This window comes from Mesoplodon densirostris, chromosome 18 (assembly GCF_025265405.1).
Source record: "Mesoplodon densirostris isolate mMesDen1 chromosome 18, mMesDen1 primary haplotype, whole genome shotgun sequence".
Classification (NCBI taxonomy): Eukaryota; Metazoa; Chordata; class Mammalia; order Artiodactyla; family Ziphiidae; genus Mesoplodon; species Mesoplodon densirostris.
In genome coordinates, this window is record NC_082678.1 from 27993505 (window position 1) to 28012931 (window position 19427).

The 19427-nt window shown below is 55.8% G+C and overlaps 1 protein-coding gene across 1 annotated transcript; it reads right to left on the reverse strand.

Moving 5' to 3' along the window:
• Window positions 1-2143: 2143 nt before the first annotated feature.
• LOC132479153 (forkhead box protein J1-like) lies at window positions 2144-16541 on the reverse strand (the record flags this gene model as incomplete). The annotated part of the gene is made up of 5 exons (XM_060082733.1): window positions 16401-16541; window positions 16043-16114; window positions 4779-4940; window positions 4578-4640; window positions 2144-2890 (listed from the first exon to the last, which is right to left on the reverse strand). Coding segments are annotated over exons 1-5 (1185 nt in total), but the record flags the coding sequence as incomplete, so codon positions are not given.
• Between the last annotated feature and the right edge of the window lie 2886 nt (window positions 16542-19427).

Genomic DNA, 19427 nt, shown 5'->3' on the forward strand with positions numbered 1-19427 from the left:
GAGAGGGAGGGAGTCGTTGCTTAGGGGGTGAAGGGAGTCTCAGAGGGAGGTTGGGGCAGCCTCCTCAGCAAGCGGTGGGAAGGGGATGGGCTGCCTCCTGAGCTCTGTAAGGCCCCAACCCGGCTGGCCCTGCAGTGGGCGCACCCTTCTGAAATATTTGGAATAATTAGCAAGGGAAAGCAGCAAGTTGGCGGGGGAATGCCAGGGTGCTCTGGAGCCAGCCTCCAGTGCAAGGAAAGAAAGGGGCTTCAGGAGAAAGGGGCCCGTGGAGGATGGGCAGGATTGTGTAGGACAGTGCCCGTTTGTGTGTGTGTGTGTGTGTGTGTGTGTGTGTGTGTGTCTGTGCGAACGTGCACGTGAGTGCTGGGGGAAGGGGCTGTGCACCACAAGGACGTGCTGGCGGGGCCAGGTGCGGGCTCGGGGGAGAGATGGGTTCCCGGCAAAGCTGGGGTGAGGGGGTTGAAAGGTGCCTGCTGAGTGTCACATATTTGCTGTGCCTCAGTTTCCCCATCAGAACTCTGGTACGTTGATTCCGCACAGGCTGGAGCTGTAGGGTCTAGGCACCCTGTCTTCCGTCTGCCCTGATGGCCTCCCTCAGCCCCAACCTGCATTGGAGGGAAGGCCCTGGGCGGGGTGAATGAACCCCAGGGTGGCAAGTGGGGCCCCAGGGGCTGGGGCCCTCTGACCTCACACCCTGTCCCTTCAGGAAGGGACCAAGGGAGGGAGGAGCTGGAGACAGGCCCAGGCGAGGACCGCAGGTGAGTCTGGGCAGGCCCTCAACTTGGGCGAGGTGGGGAACGTGAGCCGAGCCCTGGGCAAGAACGGCCTTTGTGAGTGAGTCCCCAGGGCCAGGGAGGGGGCTGGGCCTCCTTTGCCGCCTGCTCCTCGGGGCTGTGGGTACAGTCTCCCCATTGCACATATAGAGGTGCCGAGGCCCTGGCTGCAGGGGACCCCCGAGGGCCGCCTCTCAGCCCCTTTCTCTCTGGGCACCCAGAGATCATGAGGAGTGCATCAGGGGACACTCTGCAGGCCTTTGGTGCCCCCCATCTTCCTCCCAGCCATTCCCCCTTGGGCCGTGGCCTCCCCAAAACTGGCCCATGCTTTTCCCCAGAGAAAGTTGCAAGCAGGTCCATTTTGAGACTTTTTAAAACTTTATTTTTAAAAATGTTTTTATTGTAAATAACTTTCTATGAAAAAGGTTAAAATGCCCGACGGGTTAGGAGAGTGGATGTGGGATGCAGCCCAGGGCGTTTATGGTGGAGCAAGACACTCCCCTGCAGGAGTGCAAGCAAGGGCACGGGGCCATCCCCCCATTCCTGGTCCCAGTGGTTCTAGCAAGCACTGCGTCCCTCCCAGTTAAGCCTCAGCTATAGCTACACTCACTACATTAGTCTGTCTGTCCCCTTTCCCTCTGCAGCTTGGCTGCCCCAGCCCCTAACCCCCAGATCCCCATCTCCCCGCTGCTCTCAGCCTCAAGTTGGGCTCAAAGATTAGGGACACATACCCTCTGCCCCACCTCTAGGGATGAAGCCAGAAGATCCCAGAGGCCTTAGAAAATCTCCTGGTTCCACCCGGCACCCCGGCCTCCTTTCTGTCTCCTCTCTCTTCCCCCCTCCGCCTAGCTCCTCCTCACAGACTGCCGGGAGAGGCCTCTTGGGTGTTAATTTGCAGTCACCTAATCAGCATGTGTTGTACCTGGGAACTTGCTCTGGATAGAGACCTGGGGAGGAGAGCAGGAGAGAGAGAAGCTTCAGAAGCTAAGGTGTTCGGGGCGGGCCCCGTACTGATGTTTCCAGCTTGGCCAGGGCCCCTCCAAGCCGCAGCTCTCATAGTGCAGGGCCCTTAGCGTGTCTCTGGGGCAGGGAAGAAGTGGATCCATGAAACACTGTGTGTATGGGGGGCTGGGGAGCGGAGGCAGCAATTTTGGTCCTGGGCCCCAATTCTCAGCCTGCTGGACTAGAATCTGAGGATGGCCTGGGCTGGGGGCCGTGTGGCCTGGTGGGGTGACCTGGCCCAGCCCCTGCCTGGGCGGTAGGGTGTCCATGGGCCTGCACTGGCGGGGAGGGGGGCAGTCTGGGCCCAGACTTCGGTGCTGTCTGGAGGTGGGGCAGGGCCTGGCTTCTTACAAGAAGGCGCCCAGGCTGGCCCAGTCATGCAGGTCAGAGGCCAGTGTGGCATCCCCGGCCTCAAAGAGGGGCTCGGGGGGCAGGGAGCTACGGGTGCTCTCGTCCCAGGGGTGCTCCAGGAAGGATGTGGCCAGGAAGGTCTCATCGAAGTCCAGGCTGTCGGTAGCCTGCTCCACTGGAGGCCCCCAGGTAACAGGGCAGTCGATGTGGTGGCCATGGATGGTGAGGTCCACGTCCCCGTGGGAGGCAGGGCTCAGCGGCGGGATCAGCTCCGAGGTCTCCAGCGTGCCCAGCTCCCCGTCCAGCGTGCCAGCGTCCAAGATGGCCTCCCAGTCAAAGTTGCCCTTGAGGGGTTCCAGCTCACCCTGCTCCTCCGGGGTCAGCAGCAGGGGGCTGGAGGGCCGCGGGACCTTGGCCTCCTGCTTGGGCAGCGGCTGTTGACGCTTACGCCCCAGCCTGCCCTCGCCTGCACCCCAGCCCGCCTCCCCAGTGGCCTCCTCGAACTCCCGCAGCAGCTGCTGGGCCTCGGTGCTCACGGTCAGTGGCCCGGCCCATGGGGCGGCGCTGGGCTCTGGCGCGGCCTGGCGGGCAAAGGCCGGGTGGATGTGGACTGGGGGCAGCCGCCGCTTCTTCAAGGCCCCACTCAGCAGCCGCTCGGCGTACTGGGGGTCGATGCGCCAGAAGCCCCCCTTGCCTGGCTCGTCCTTCTCCCGGGGCATCTTGATGAAGCCCTTCTTCAGGGACAGGTTGTGGCGGATGGAGTTCTGGACACAGGGAGATAGGAGAGAAGGAAGACAGCTGGGAGAGTGGGTGGGGTCAGTGATGGGGGGCTCCTAGCGCCACTGCCAGTCCCACCACCACCTTCTCTCCGATGGGGGCAGGGGAGACAGAGGCGCTGCTCCGAGCGGGAGGCTCTGGGACACCAGCCACGGGGCACCAGGAGCTGGGAGTGCTGTCGGGGGCTTTTGTTCCCTTTTGCCAGGATACCTGCCTGCTCAGTCATCCGAGCCCTGAGCCGCAGGGTGGCTCTCAGTGCCAGCCTGTCCTGCCCTCCCTCCCTTACCCCGCTGCTTGCGGCCTCTGCTCAAAGGCCTTGGCTCCCCCAGGTCCTGGACGGCCATCTCCCTCTGCCTGGGCCTGGCTGGCCTTCTCTGTTTGTGAAATGAGTGAGTGGGTGTGAGGGGGTGTGTGTGGCGGGGGGGATGAAGTGTGGGAGGATCTGATGACTTTCCTTGTTTCTAGAGCCGGCTGCTGGCCTGGGCCCTCACCCACCATGTCCCCCTCCTCCCACCCCAGGCTCTGAGGCCTCAGTTGATTATTACCCAGCCAAGAGCATAGCGCTCATTCCTGGGGCCTCTCAGGCTTGGGGTGGGGTGGGGGGTGGTGGAGGGTCTCTGCTTTCTCACCAAGGTTACAAATGGTACCTGCCCCAGGGTCAGGGCCCAAGCAAACGTGGAATAGCTGTGATCACAGGAACTCTGATCCTGTGACCTGTGCCACAGGGAAGGATCTGTGCATCCTCAGGGTCTCTGTCCCCAAGTAGCCCCTGATCCTGATGGTCGAAGAGGCTCAGGGCAGTGTGTGCCCAGCCTGAATCACCATCCTGCCTTGTTCACGCCTGGGTGCACAGTCCAAACCACGCTGGGGCACAGGGGTCTGGGGCCTGGTGGGTGGGGCCGGCAGGTGAGTAGTGCCCCCTGGCAAGACTGGGAGATTTACATGGTGGTCTGGGCCCCTTGGCTGCTCTGTGCCAGGTTCCGGAGACTTGGAACATGAAGCCAGTGTGGGAGGAAAGAGCCCCTGTGGAAAGCACGTGGCTGAGGTAATTGTCCCCCCAGGGAGGTTGATGAGAAGAGGGGGAGGAGTGTAGGCAGGAAACTAGGGAGGGCTTGGGGTGGGGGCTGGCACGGCAGCTTTCGGAAGGCCCCGGAGCCCTTCCACTGGGACACAGATGGCCTTCACACCCTGCAGCACGCCCCTCTCCCCTCCCAGAGCCCCTCCAGCCAACTGAAAGCAGGCGGGATGCAGAGCCTGGCAGGAACGATGCTCTGCCTCCAGTCAGGCCCTGACAAACTGACCTTGAGGAGGGTAGTGTCGAGGAATTCCAGGACTTGGGACAAAAATGTGTCCCTCAGTCCATCAACATACCCTGGGGGGCTGTGTCCACGCATAGTTCAGCCCTGGTCTTTGGGCTGAGCCTGCCGGATGAGTGACAAGTTCTTTCCACTTGAACCTCTAGGTCGGCACCCCTACAGCCCTCTGAACATCCTCCCTCCTCCGTCTCTGAAGTCAAAGGGGCAGCAGTCCAAGCACTGGGCTCCCTTGAGGTCCTTCCTGGACGGCCTTCCTCTCTCGGGGCCCTGGCCGTACCGCGCCTACTTGGCCTGCGCATCTGGGATGTGAGTCCAGTCCGCGCGGGCATGGGGAGGGAGGGAGGGAGTGCCTCCCTACCTGCCAGGTGGGATCAGCGTGGCGGAAGTAACAGAAACTGTCCGTGATCCACTTGTAGATGGCCGACAGGGTGATCTTGGTGGCCTTGCTGGCCTGCATGGCCATGCAGATGAACGTGGCATACGAGTAGGGCGGCTTCACGTGCGGGTTGGTGGCGTAGTCCACGTCGTCGGGAGGCGAGGCCTGCAGCCCCGAGGGGGCGCTCCGCGGCGTGCACAAGGACGTGGGCTTGCCGGGTGTGTGCGGCTGGTCCGCCGCCAGGGGAGACCCCGGCTCGGCCGAGCCTGACAGCTCGTGGTAGCCGTGGGGGTCGGTGTCCGCCGAAGGCAGGGCGGGGACCTCGGCGTTGAGAAAGGAGAAGTCCTGCAGCCACTGCAGGCTGGTCAGGCTGTCATTCAGGGCGTTGGACTCCTCCAGGCAGCCTTCCGGTCCGGCCTCCTCCGCTGCCCCTGCTCCCGAGACGCGTAGCCAGCTCTCCGCCATATCTGCGGGGACTCTCCGAGGGGGCTGTCAACATCCACGAGCCGAGCCGAGGGTGGCCGCCGAGCTCTCCGGCCCGCTGACTCCCGCCGCTTCAGTTACGCAGCCTCCCGGAAGCGGGCTTCCATCCCGCGATCCGGGGGTAGCCTCCTCCAAACGGAGTGTGGTGCCTGCGGGGACCAGAGCGGGAACTGAGCCCTCTTTCCCCACCCCCGAGGGGAGAGTGTGGGCGAGGGGGGAGGCTCTTACTAAAATCCTTCCTGCAGCTGGGGAGGATCTTTTACTGCCGAGGTCTGGGAAACAGAAGGTGTGCCCGGGGGTCCGACCCACAGGGGGTTCGCCTCGCTCTTTTCCTCTTGGATCTTTTAGAGGAGACTTAATTAGCCAAACGAGGGAAGAGTGTAGGGGCATGCGAGGCCACCCCTTTCTCCCTCAAAGCGGGGAATTAACCCCCCTCTCTCCGTCCACAACCAATGGAAATGGGGCGAGAGAGTCCAGGAGGGCAGTACGACGGGTCGGGGGGTGGGGGAGGTCGTCTGATCTTTGAAAAGGGATATTAGGATGGGGATCAAGGGGAAGGAAGGAAACAATACAGAGAGTTATAAGGGGGTGGGAAGTGAGTGTCCCCCAAACGCCTCTGATGTCAGTCCCTGGGCCCACCACTTCCGTCGGGGACGGATGGGAGAGCGGGCTGGTACTGACGCCCTCCCTTCCCACGGCCTGCAGCCCTCCACGTCCCTTACCTGGCTCAGAGCGCAGCCCGGGCCAAAGGAAGGTTCTCAAAGAAAGTCCTCCCACCGCCCACCCTCACCGCGGCTCTCTGCTCCCAGCTCGAGGGCCCAGCCAGCAATCCTCGTCGCCACTCACGCCCGACGGCGCCTCTCTGAAAGCCAGCGGCCGGGGACCGGCACTCAGTAGCCGCTCGCAAGGCGTCTCCTGCTGCCGTGGCGACGCCCCGCCCATATAAACAGCTTCCGCTTCTGCCATTGGCCAGGGCATCTCCAAAGAGACCGCGCGCTCTTAACCGCTCTCTCACGCGGTAACTCTCTTCCAGCTCCCTCCTGCTGCCCTCTCCCGCGCGCGACCCAGCCCGCCCCCTACCCGCCACCGCGTCCCGGCTCCGCGCATTCCCGCCCGAGGGCCCCGCGCAGGGCTCGGAGAGGCGCGCGGCTTGGCGCTCCCGCAGAGGCCCCGGGGCCCTCGGCGAGCAGTTCGCCGCGGGAACCGTCCTCCGCCCCACCCCCTTCCCATCTGGGCTGCTCAGAGGTGGCGATGGCTCCTGGGACGCAGCCCGTGGCGTGGGGGCCAGGGCTGGGTGCATGCTTGGGGCTTTCCTTTCCTCTCCTCTGGGCTGCGAGTGGCACTTGCTCACGTTTCTGCGGCCTGTCCCGGTCTCCCGACCGAGTGTCGTCTTGGTGCCCGGAAGCAGGTCTGACTCTCCGATGCCACCTGCCGCTCAGGTCCGCAGAAACCGCAGCCCCGGTCGCAGGCACCCCAAGGCGGCTAGGGTAATCCAGTGTTTCCCGGTAAGCGCTCCCTCCCCGCCCCGTCCTCAGCAAGATTCCCAGAAGCTGACATTCCAGAGGCTTCTTCGCAAGTGCTCTCCCTCCTTTCCAGATAGCCGAGGAAACAGAGCCGCTGGGTGAAACCCAGGAAAGCCGTGGACTTGCCAAATTCTTTGACTGGGGTCATTTGCCCCATTAATTTCACCAGCCTTTAAGTGACGGACTAACGGTGGACTGTGGTCCTTCCTCCTCCCCTCCCCCAGCCTCCCTCCAGTCACCAGCTTTCCTGCTCTTCAATTACTGAGGAGCTGCAGTTGGAAGTTCTCTGGTTGAAGGGGGTGGGTGGAGGTGAGGGCTCCTTATCAGGCCTCTGCGCAGGAGCTGTGCCCAGGGGATGGTACACCAGCTCCCACCCAGAAACATGTCTTTCCCTTTACCCCTTGCCCTCTCTCACTCCTCCATGTCCAGCTTGTCTTGAGTCAAAGTTTTTTTTTTCTTCCCAAGTATTTATTGTTTTATTTTAATTTTTATTTAATTTTTATTTTTTTTATTAGTTTCTGCTTTATAACAAAGTGAATCAGTCATACATATACATCTGTTCCCACATCCCTTCCCTCATGCACCTCCCTCCCTCCCACCCTCCCCATCCCACCCCTCCAGGCGGTCACAAAGCACCGAGCTGATCTCCCTGTGCTCTGCGGCTGCTTCCCACTATCTATCTACCTTACGTTTGGTAGTGTATATATGTCCATGCCTCTCTTTCGCTTTGTCACAGCTTACCCTTCCCCCTCCCCATATCCTCAAGTCCATTCTCAAGTAGGTCTGTGACTTTATTCCTGTTTTACCCCTAGGTTCTTCATGACATTTTTTAAAAATTCCATATATATGTGTTAGCATACGGTATTTGTCTTTCTCCTTCTGACTTACTTCACTCTGTATGACAGACTCTAGGTCTATCCACCTCATTACAAAGAGCTCAGTTTCGTTTCTTTTTATGGCTGAGTAATATTTCATTGTATATATGTGCCACATCTTCTTTATCCATTCATCCGATGATGGACACTTAGGTTGTTTCCATCTCCGGGCTATTGTGAATAGAGCTGCAATGAACATTCTGGTACATGCCTCTTTTTGAATTATGGTTTTCTCAGGGTATATGCCTAGTGGTGGGATTGCTGGGTCATATGGTAGTTCGATTTTTAGTCTTTTAGGGAACCTCCATACTGTTCTCCATAGTGGCTGTACCAATTCACATTCCCACCAGCAGTGCAAGAGTGTTCCCTTTTCTCCACACCCTCTCCAGCATTTATTGTTTCTAGATTTCTTGATGATGGCCATTCTGACTGGTGTGAGATGATATCTCATTGTAGTTTTGATTTGCATTTCTCTAATGATTAATGATGTTGAGCATTCTTTCATGTGTTTGTTGGCAGTCTGTATATCTTCTTTGGAGAAATGCCTGTTTAAGTCTTCTGCCCAATTTTGGATTGGGTTGTTTGTTGTTTTGCTATTGAGCTGCATGAGCTGTTTTTAAATTTTGGAGATTAATCCTTTGTCAGTTGCTTCATTTGCAAATATTTTCTCCCATTCTGAGGGTTGTCTTTTGGTCTTGTTTATGGTTTCCTTTGCTGTGCAAAAGCTTTGAAGTTTCATTAGGTCCCATTTGTTTATCTTTGTTTTTATTTCCATTTCTCTAGGAGGTGGGTCCAAAAGGATCTTGCTGTGATTTATGTCATAGAGTGTTCTGCCTATGTTTTCCTCTAAGACTTTGATAGTTTCTGGCCTTACATTGAGGTCTTTAATCCATTTTGAGCTTATTTTTGTGTATGGTGTTAGGGAATGATCTAATCTCATACTTTTACATGTCCCTGTCCAGTTTTCCCAGCACCACTTATTGAAGAGGCTGTCCTTTCTCCACTGTACATTCCTGCCTCCTTGATCAAAGATCAGTTGACCATATGTGCGTGGGTTTATCTCTGGGCTTTCTATCCTGTTCCATTGATCTATCTTTCTGGTTTTGTGCCAGTAAAACACTGTCTTGATTACTGTAGCTTTGTAGTGTAGTCTGAAGTCAGGGAGCCTGATTCCTCCAGCTCCGTTTTTCGTTCTCAAGATTGCTTTGGCTATTCGGAGTCTTTTGTTTTTCCAAACAAAGTTTGAAATGTTTTGTTCCAGTTCTGTGAAAAATGCCAGTGGAAGTTTGATAGGGATTGCATTGAACCTGTAGATTGCTTTGGGTAGTAGAGTCATTTTCACGATATCGATTCTTCCAATCCAGGAGCATGGTATATCTCTCCATCTATTTGTATCATCTTTAATTTCTTTCATCAGTGTCTTATAATTTTCTGCATACAGGTCTTTTGTCTCCTTAGGTAGGTTTATTCTTAGGTATTTTATTCTTTTTGTTGCAATGGTAAACGGGAGTGTTTTCTTGATTTCACTTTCAGATTCTTCATCATTAGTGGACGGGAATGCCAGAGATTTCTGTGCATTAATTTTGTATCCTGCTACTTTACCAAATACATTGATTAGCTCTAGTAGTTTTCTGGTAGCATCTTTAGGATTCTCTATGTCTAGTATCATGTCATCTGCAAACAGTGACAGCTTTACATCTTCTTTTCCAATTTGGATTCCTTTTATTTCCTTTTCTTCTCTGATTGCTGTGGGTGGGTGGAGGTGAGGGCTCCATATCAAGCCTCTGCGCAGGAGCTGTGCCCGGGGGATGGTACACCAGCCCCCACCCAGAAACATGTCTTTCCCTCTACCCCTTGCCCTCTCTCACTCCTCCATGTCCAGCTTGTCTTGAGTCAAAGTTTTTTTTTCTTCCCAAGTATTTATTGTTTTTATTTTTATTTTTATTTTTTTATTAGTTTCTGCTTTATAACAAAGTGAATCAGTCATACATATACATCTGTTCCCACACCCCTTCCCTCATGCATCTCCCTCCCTCCCACCCTCCCCATCCCACCCCTCCAGGCGGTCACAAAGCACCGAGCTGATCTCCCTGTGCTCTGCGGCTGCTTCCCACTATCTATCTACCTTACGTTTGGTAGTGTATATATGTCCATGCCTCTCTTTCGCCTTTTCACAGCTTACCCTTGGTTGAGAGTCCGCCTGCCGATGCAGGGGACATGGGTTCGTGCCCCGGTCCGGGAAGATCCCACATGCCACGGAGCGGCTTGTCCCATGAGCCGTGGCCGGTGAGCCGGTGCGTCCGGAGCCTGTGCTCTGCAACGGGAGAGGCCACAACAGTGAGAGGCCCACGTACCACAAAAAACAAAACAAAACAAAACAAAAACATTTGTATTTCCACTAATAAACTCAAATTATCTTTGCTTTTTCCCATCACACGCCCCAGAGCCTTTTCACAGAATTGTCACTGGTCCCCTGGCCACTATCCTGCCGCCTGTGTGATACTCCATCAGATTCCTTGGAGGCCCGTCTACCTAGCACGGCCTCGTGATTCTAATCGGCTCACCACCTACAATGGTCAACTCAGAGTTCCTCCCTTTGCGAACCTTGCAGAACAATCTCAGAACATACCATCGCCCCCCCACCCACGGCACCGCATTGGTCTTGGGGCCAAAGAAGACCCAGAGGCTTCTTAGGGGAAGAGGTGCTGGAATGACACAGGTGCTTTCTCAGCATCACTCCCACAAGGGTGATGAGAGCAGCGAGGATGGGGACCTGAGCCATACTTGCCACCAGCTGGGGCTCCTGGCAGAGCACCTTTGGGCCTGGGGAGGGTGGACCATGGGATGCTCCCCGGGCTCCCTCCTTGTGGGCGCTCCGTGAGGGGAGTGGCATCCGTGTGGGGAGGGAAACAGCGTGGAGAGGGAGACCGAGTGCCTGAGAAGCTGTCCTGACGGCCAAGCCAGCCTGAGGCACCTCAGTCATAGGATGGAACTTTGAACTTACAGCTGAGCGTGGTGAGGTCTGTTGATTCCACGGGAACTACCACAGTGGATGATCCTGTCATTAACCTGACATTAACCCGACAGATGCTTCCAGAGAGTTCCCCAGCTCTTTATTACCAGTGTGACGCTAACAGCAGAACCCGAGAAACCTTTTACCAAGAGAGCAGATGCACTTTCCTTCTCCCGTAAGAGCCCTTGAGACCTCGGGGTGAGGCTACGATGCGACCCTCAACTCCCTCTCCCGGCAGCCGCCACTGTCATTCGGTTTCATGTCTGGCCTGAACGGTGAAGCCAGTTTAATCTGAGAATGGCTGGCTCCCGAGATCACTGTAAAGAAGCCCAGGCATTGTTTTCCTTCCAGGTCTCGCTCCCCTGCCGCCATCCCAGAGTGGAATAAACATCCACCAGCAGGTTGGCCCGAAGGAGTTAGGGAGAGGAGGAAGCACAAGGCCTGGGGTCAGTTTCCAACAGCATGGGTGGCTGAAACAATTCCCAGGAGCTCTCTCTGCCAAACTCGGGGGTTGGTGGGCGGCCACTGCGGGGAGGCAGGAGCCTCGATTCCTCTCTTGAAGCCCAGTGAGCGGCTGGCCGGCACCGCTGCCCCAGACTCAGGGCGGAGTGAGGGCAGAGATGGCATCTTCCCCAACTAGTGACCAAAACAAATCCTGCCTGTAACCTTTGCCACAGAAGCATCCCCGCTTTTATGGAACAGGGATTAATCTAGTCTCACATATATTTTTTTTTCCTGGAAAATTTCAGCATATTAAATACAGGCTCTTGCCAGTTAGGAATGGAAGCCTCAGCGAGGGCCCCTCGGATGTGCGCGTGCCCAGCAAGCTTGGGGTTGGGTGTGGGTGAACATGAACTTTCACACGAAGTCTGGATAACCTAAATGAGTTTCAAAATAAACAAACTGGACAGACAGACGTACATTTGGCAAAAAGACATGAGAAACCAATGGACAGACAGAAGCCAGGTAAAGAGTGGGAAGGCAGGAAGTGAAGTGTACCCTGGACCTCAGCTGCTCTGGCCCAGGCCTGGCTGGGTCAACGCTAAGTGGAAAGGCTGGAGAGCCCCTGGGAAGGCCGTGGGAGGTGTCTCTGGGGATTACGGCTTCCTCCCCCACAAGCCTGCATGGGGCCAGAGGGGTGAGGACCTGGGTCTTTTGCAAGCTGATGGAGAGTGGCAACCACAGGAGTTTGTGTCCCTCCAGCACCTGTAGCCACGTTGCCAAGGGAGTAAAGCACTGGACCCACGATGGGACGTGGCTGTCCTGAAGCTTAAACATGTCCAGGGCATGTTTAAGAGATTACAAACCATGCAACATGAAGGCAGTCTCTGCCGTGAACCCAGAAGGGGCAATTTCGACCTAGTCCACCGGGCAAGACGTGGCTTTAGAGCCATGGTTGGTGAAGCCCTTGGTGAGCATGGAGCAGGGGGACATCAGTGCCCAGAGTGTGACTGACAGGTGGGCTCCTCCTGAGAACTCATCCCGGATTCAGTTTAGTGTCATGAGAAGGAATAAGGGGCACGTTGATGGCCCTGATTGAATTTACAGAGTTAGGGCTCCAGGGAGAAGAGTCACCCTCGACCCCTGATCGTTCCTTTGGGATCCAAATCTAGGGAGCACAAGGCAACTGGTGGTGGCCCAGGGCTCACTGGGTCACAGAGCTAGTCTATAAAATGCTGGCTTTGAAATTCCTCTCTGATCCTAACTAACCACTCTCCTCTGAGGGGCTACAGGTTTCCTTTTCAAGGACTCAGGCTCTCTTTCCAAGACCTTATCACAGACGCCGTGTCTGCCTTAAACTGCCTGTTGATGGAAACAAGACCAGGCCCCCTGCCATGGGATCTGCAAGATCATGCTGGAGAGGACGCGGTCAGGTCAAATTGGAAGGCTTTGGAGGTATTTTTGTGCCTTTCTCCATGCCCAAATAGTTTCGCTTAGAGCAGAGTCGCTCTTTGCCCAAGGACTCTCCCGAGGCCACCTCACTTCCTTTCAGCAACTGGCTCCCAGCACCTTAGCAAAGCCCATGCCTTCTTGCAGGAACTGCAGGGCAGGAGATGGGTGTCCCAGGGTGAGAGCAGGGGTGCAAGCAGGGGAGCGTCTCCCACCAAGTTCATGTTCAGCAGACTGCCACTCACCGGGTAAGCAGACCGCAGAGCACAGCTTATTGTCCAGTGCTTTCATGCTGGCGATGTCAAAGTCATTGTTATTGTCACACTCCATACCTAGAAATGCGAATGTCCTCTGGCCTGTAACGGAGTTAAGGCAGTTAGAGAGGACCTGGCTGTGTTTTTCTCTGCTTTGCTGTCCTTAAAATAAAAATCTTAAGGATGGAGACAAAAAACATCAAATCATATGTTAAAAAAATAAATAATTAAAATTAAAAACAAGAATTAAGTGGGTAGAGTGGACAATAAAGGAAACTGTGTGGGTACGTTTGCGTTCTCGCTCTGTTCTGCTCTGTTTCCTTAACTGGCCCCTTTCCAGCCTTCGTTCCTGGGAAATCAGACCCTGGGGAGGTCTGTGGGATTCGGACACGCAGACCCGGGCCCACAGTAGAGCTAAGCCAGGCTGGAAGAGCTAGGAGAGCCACGGGGGAAGTGACCCCGGACTCCGGCCTGTGTCTGTCGGTGCACGTGGGGTGTGTTTATGACCACAAGGCTCTGCGAAATGACTAATACATAAAATGGCAATTAAAGCTCTTTGGTCCCGTAATTTTGCACCTCAAATCAAAGAATCGCATTGTTCACAAAATTACGATTTATTTTCTTTGAGACTTAATTTGCTATTCTGAGGATGTTTTAAGGGGCTGACCAGAAACCTACAGTCGTGTAAGATGGGAAGGGGACAGTTTTAGATGTTATTTTTTCAAGCACCCCACTCGGTTTTTTTTTCCTTGGTGAAAGGGAGAGGAAGAAACATACATCTACTGCGTACGGCATGTCAGGTGGAAACCACATATGGAATGTCAGGCGGAAACCACATACTGCCCTGTGCATTTTATTTTATTTTATTTTATTTATTTTTTTTTTTTTTTGCTGTACGCGGGCCTCTCACTGCTGTGGCCCCTCCCGTTGCGGAGCACAGGCTCCGGACACACAGGCTCCGCGGCCATGGCTCGCGGGCACAGCCGCTCCGCGGCATGTGGGATCCTCCGGGATCGGGGCACGAACCCGTGTCCCCTGCATCGGCAGGCGGACTCTCAACCACTGCGCCACCAGGGAGGCCCTGCCCTGTGCATTTTAGAAGCAAATATTCTACTGGGGACGGCAATCACAATGGAGATCTCGGAGCCTTGTGCCCTGAAGACATCAACCGAGGGGAGGTAGCGCCCAACCCCGGCTGGGTTGGCGTGTGCGTGCGGCAGAGGCACAGCCTGGGCGACGACCCTTCCTCCGGCACTACTTGGCCAGGAGAGAGTGGTCATGTGCGCATGCGCACCCCTGCACACCACACCGCCCCCCAAGCAACTGCCATGGCCAAAGCAGAGGTGACTAGTGTGACATCTGCATCCAGGCTGGGATCCAGGTTTGCTCTGGAGGTTGCCCTTCTGTGGAGGCACCTCAGAGGAGCAGAGGGAAGAGACACCGGTTCCTGGGACGCCTGGTCCTACACTCCCAGGTGGGATTCCCAGCTCGCCTACCCTCCCCCCCCCGCCACTTCCTTGCTCTATATGTAGGTCGTTCCTTCGCTTCTTGGCTTACTAGAAACCAAATTCTTCCGACTGAAGATATGGTTGACCTTATTTACAAAACAGAAATAGAGTCACAGGTGTAGAAAACAAACTTATGATTATGGCGGGGGGCAAGGGAGGGGAGGGATAAATTGGGAGATTGGGATTGACATATACACACTACTATATATAAAATAGATACCTAATAAGGACCTGCTGTAGAGCACAGGGGACTCTACTCAGTACCCTGTAATGGCCTATATGGGCAAAGAATCTAAAAAAAGAGTGGATATATGTATATGTATAATTGATTCACGTTGCTGTACAGCAGAAACTAACAAAACATTGTAAACCAACTCTTCCAATTAAAAAAAATATCTACTTGAGGCCTGAACGATGGTAAAGAGACTCGTGCCAATAGCCTACAAACACTAGTGTACGCTGAGCTGCTAATGTCTCTTCACCTCACCTTTGCTGTGCCGCCAGGGCTGTGATCCTTCTGCTACTGTAACATCAGGCGTTTTCTTCACTAAAGCAGGAAAACCTACTGCCTAACAGTCGGTTCCCCCAAGGGGAGGAAGCTGTTCTCCTGCTGCAGATGAACTTTGGGGCTGCTAGAGCAGTTCTGTGAGACTCAGCTGAGAAGCTGAAGCAGGAAGGAAGGTGATGGCAGTTGCCCAAGAAGCTTCAGGATCTACTCAACGTAGGTGGAGAACTCCATGTATCTACTGCAGCCTTGGCTCAGAGGCCCAGAAAGAGCCAGGAAGGCTGCTGAGGTCCTCAGATACCCTGCTTGCTTTGATATTCCATCAAGAAGACGACCTTTCCCCAAAGCCACACCCTTGAGCAGTGCCACCAAGTCACACCAGTGCCCCTTTCTGTACCCTTCAGAGAATACCCGGGAAAGAAATATAATAAAAGGGAGCAAAAGACCAGGTCTTTTACCATCTTCTTGTGTGGGTGATCCGTCCTCTTCTTCTAGAACATCATTTCCCTAGGACAGAAGGAAGGCACTGTGAGTCCATAAAGCAGTGAAAGGAGTCTACTGATTGTCAGAAGACAGAACTAATCACCCTCATGGTATCCATACATTTCCTGTCCGTGTGAGATGGCTGGGAGGCCCAGCAGAGGCAGATTTTGCTTGGCGAGGCAGGATCGGCCCGTAGGGACCAGGTCTGAGACACATTACAGGGGGACCAGGTCTGAGGCACCTTACAGAGGGACCCTGGGACTGTCAGGAATAGCCTTGGTAATAGTTTAGCTCACACTGTTTCTCTCAGGTGGAAATCAAAGTTGCCAAATGAAAAAGCAAACCGTGAGATCATAAAACTTTCAGAAACCCTTTAGGATCCCCAATCCCATCCAGATACTCCTTTGAGAACATCTGGCTCAAGAGAAAGTTGTAGAGTCCCCACTGGGAGCTGGGCATTCCATATACTTCAGGCACACCTCCGTCAGAGCACTTCTCACGCTGAGTTATAACTCTGATTCCTCCATCAGATGGAGCTCCGGAATGGATGGGATGGGTGGATTGGGGGTGTGGGCAGGCAAAAGCCATGTCACTCGGTCTTTGTGTCCCCCAGTGCCAGGAAGATGTGAGATGCCTGTGCCAGGTAAATATTAAGTGAATTGGAGGACAAACACCCTCTCAAGGGTCTGGCCTGGAAGACTTCCCTCTGGAACTCACCCCACGCCTATTACGCTGAGACCAGCGCCCTCTGCTAACCGGACAGTCCCTCTGCTCTGCACCCTGCCTCTAACAGATCCAAGTGCACCACCTTGGAAGGCTTCTTCCAGAAGAGCCCCCATCCTATTTGCATCCTGTGCCAGCGCCGGCAGTCCCTCTGACCGGGGAGGGGCACCAGCGTCCACCTTGCTCTTACCTCTGCATCCTGCTCTTCGGCGGTGGCGACGAGGCCCGCAAAGTTGCAGTCTGGAGACGCCGCTGGCGTCACCTGCAAAGGAGCCACAAAAGTCAAGGTGCAGATGCCACCGGCTCTCCTACCCAGCTCGCCTGGCAGCAAACCCAAACCAAGTCCTCAGGACAGAAGTGGTGCCACATGGAAGATCACATCTGAGGGAGTCTTTGATTCAACAACCCGGTACCGTGTTTTCCAGGGCTCCCCTCCCGAGCACTGGGGGGCTTTGCCAATCTTCCTGGCAGGCCCTGGACTGAGCTCCTTGGGACTCGAGTACAGAGCAGAGCAGAGCGGCGAGGGCGATCCCATGCTCCTCTCTTACGTCTCCTTCTTCTGAGGGCGTCCTGCTGGCGGCCCGGGGGCAGGGGAGAGCCTCCCCGTCCTCTTCCATGCCAGGGGCGATGTAGGAGCCGGACATGGAGGAGACGGTGTCGGTGCTGATCTGGGAGGACACCATGGACATGACCTTCCTTCTTCAAGTCTGGGTCCCCAGTATGTTGAGGGGGGCAGAGGCGGGGAGAAGAGTGTTTCCTGCCCTCAGCTCAGCTCTTCAGGAGGCCTGGCGCATTTGCTTCAGGCCAGCATGGAATCCCATCCCGGGGGCCTTGCCTTCACTGGAGCTGGGGGTGGCCTGTCCCGTGGGCAGACGGCGAGGGTCCCCAAACACTGAGTTCCTGAACATTGCCCCTCATCCCTTTCCTGGCTGGCGATACATGGGGGAGGGAGGATAGGGAAGAGGTGGAAAGTGAGGAGACAGAAAGCTGGCTTCTTGCTTTGGGAAGGGACTGTACCACACCTGAGGCTGAAGTGGCTGAAGGGCTTCTCACCTCAAAAGTGGAGATCAAAGGAAATGCGAAACCTGCCCAGAGAGCTTGAGTCATGGGCTCAAAGCCACACAGGGCAAAAGAGAAAGGACAACTCAGTGCAACATGGGGTCCTGGATTGGGATGCTGGAATGGAGAGGAGCATTACTGGGGTGATCTGCAAGATGTGAAGGGGGTCTGCGGTTACATGGGATTACCAGGTCAGTGTTCATTTCCTGATTGTGATGGTGGTACTGGGATTATGGAGGCGTGTCCTTGTTCTAAGGAAACACACACTAAAGTATCTAGTGCTAATGGGGCAGCCTGTCTGCAACTTACTGTTAAGGGCGCCAAATATATATTGACTGGGATTACATTGAATCTCTAAATAAATACGGAGTCACTGAACGTTTTTTGAAAAAGCCACCCAGCCAAGGGCCGGGGCAGGGATGAATAGGAGGGACAGGATCCACTCACGCTTCCCGCCCCCTCCACCGCCAACCCCCAAACGCTGCCTGCTGAAAGGGTGTGTGAAGCCCTGTGTTCTGGCCGCTTCGGAGCCCCCTCTTAGCTTTGGCTGCTCGTTGGCAGCATCCATGGACCCTTAAAAGTGCCAGTGTTTGGGTCCCAGCCCCAGAGACGCTAGTGCCAAGCATAGGGATTTTCAGGAGCTCCTGGGGATTCTTCCTGGCAGCCAGAAGCTTCTTCAGCCTTTCCTTACCTGGCAGGCAGTTCTGCCAGCCCCTGACCTTGCCCCTCTTCCCCCAGCATGGGCCCAGGCAGAGGGTGAGGAGGGGGGACAGTGACCGGCCCCACCTGTCAATCCAGGGTGTACCCCTTTTGGCGGGGGCTGGAGGCTGAGCCTGGGGACCAGTGGAGAGGCTGGAGCCCCCATGTTCCCCCAGTGCTGGGGAGCGTGGGGAGGAAGGCCGGAGGGTGGTGGGGAGAGGGAGGGAGTCGTTGCTTAGGGGGTGAAGGGAGTCTCAGAGGGAGGTTGGGGCAGCCTCCTCAGCAAGCGGTGGGAAGGGGATGGGCTGCCTCCTGAGCTCTGTAAGGCCCCAACCCGGCTGGCCCTGCAGTGGGCGCACCCTTCTGAAATATTTGGAATAATTAGCAAGGGAAAGCAGCAAGTTGGCGGGGGAATGCCAGGGTGCTCTGGAGCCAGCCTCCAGTGCAAGGAAAGAAAGGGGCTTCAGGAGAAAGGGGCCCGTGGAGGCTGGGCAGGATTGTGTAGGACAGTGCCCGTTTGTGTGTGTGTGTGTGTGTCTGTGTCTGTGCGCACGTGCACGTGAGTGCTGGGGGAAGGGGCTGTGCACCACAAGGGCGTGCTGGCGGGGCCAGGTGCGGGCTCGGGGGAGAGATGGGTTCCAGGCAAAGCTGGGGTGAGGGGGTTGAAAGGTGCCTGCTGAGTGTCACATATTTGCTGTGCCTCAGTTTCCCCATCAGAACTCTGGTACGTTGATTCCGCACAGGCTGGAGCTGTAGGGTCTAGGCACCCTGTCTTCCGTCTGCCCTGATGGCCTCCCTCAGCCCCAACCTGCATTGGAGGGAAGGCCCTGGGCGGGGTGAATGAACCCCAGGGTGGCAAGTGGGGCCCCAGGGGCTGGGGCCCTCTGACCTCACACCCTGTCCCTTCAGGAAGGGACCAAGGGAGGGAGGAGCTGGAGACAGGCCCAGGCGAGGACCGCAGGTGAGTCTGGGCAGGCCCTCAACTTGGGCGAGGTGGGGAACGTGGGCCGAGCCCTGGGCAAGAACGGCCTTTGTGAGTGAGTCCCCAGGGCCAGGGAGGGGGCTGTGCCTCCTTTGCTGCCTGCTCCTCGGGGCTGTGGGTACAGTCTCCCCATTGCACATATAGAGGTGCCGAGGCCCTGGCTGCAGGGGACCCCCGAGGGCCGCCTCTCAGCCCCTTTCTCTCTGGGCACCCAGAGATCATGAGGAGTGCATCAGGGGACACTCTGCAGGCCTTTGGTGCCCCCCATCTTCCTCCCAGCCATTCCCCCTTGGGCCGTGGCCTCCCCAAAACTGGCCCATGCTTTTCCCCAGAGAAAGTTGCAAGCAGGTCCATTTTGAGACTTTTTAAAACTTTATTTTTAAAAATGTTTTTATTGTAAATAACTTTCTATGAAAAAGGTTAAAATGCCCGACGGGTTAGGAGAGTGGATGTGGGATGCAGGCCAGGGCGTTTATGGTGCAGCAAGACACTCCCCTGCAGGAGTGCAAGCAAGGGCACGGGGCCATCCCCCCATTCCTGGTCCCAGTGGTTCTAGCAAGCACGGCGTCCCTCCCAGTTAAGCCTCAGCTATAGCTACACTCACTACATTAGTCTGTCTGTCCCCTTTCCCTCTGCAGCTTGGCTGCCCCAGCCCCTAACCCCCAGATCCCCATCTCCCCGCTGCTCTCAGCCTCAAGTTGGGCTCAAAGATCAGGGACACATACCCTCTGCCCCACCTCTAGGGATGAAGCCAGAAGATCCCAGAGGCCTTAGAAAATCTCCTGGTTCCACCCGGCACCCCGGCCTCCTTTCTGTCTCCTCTCTCTTCCCCCCT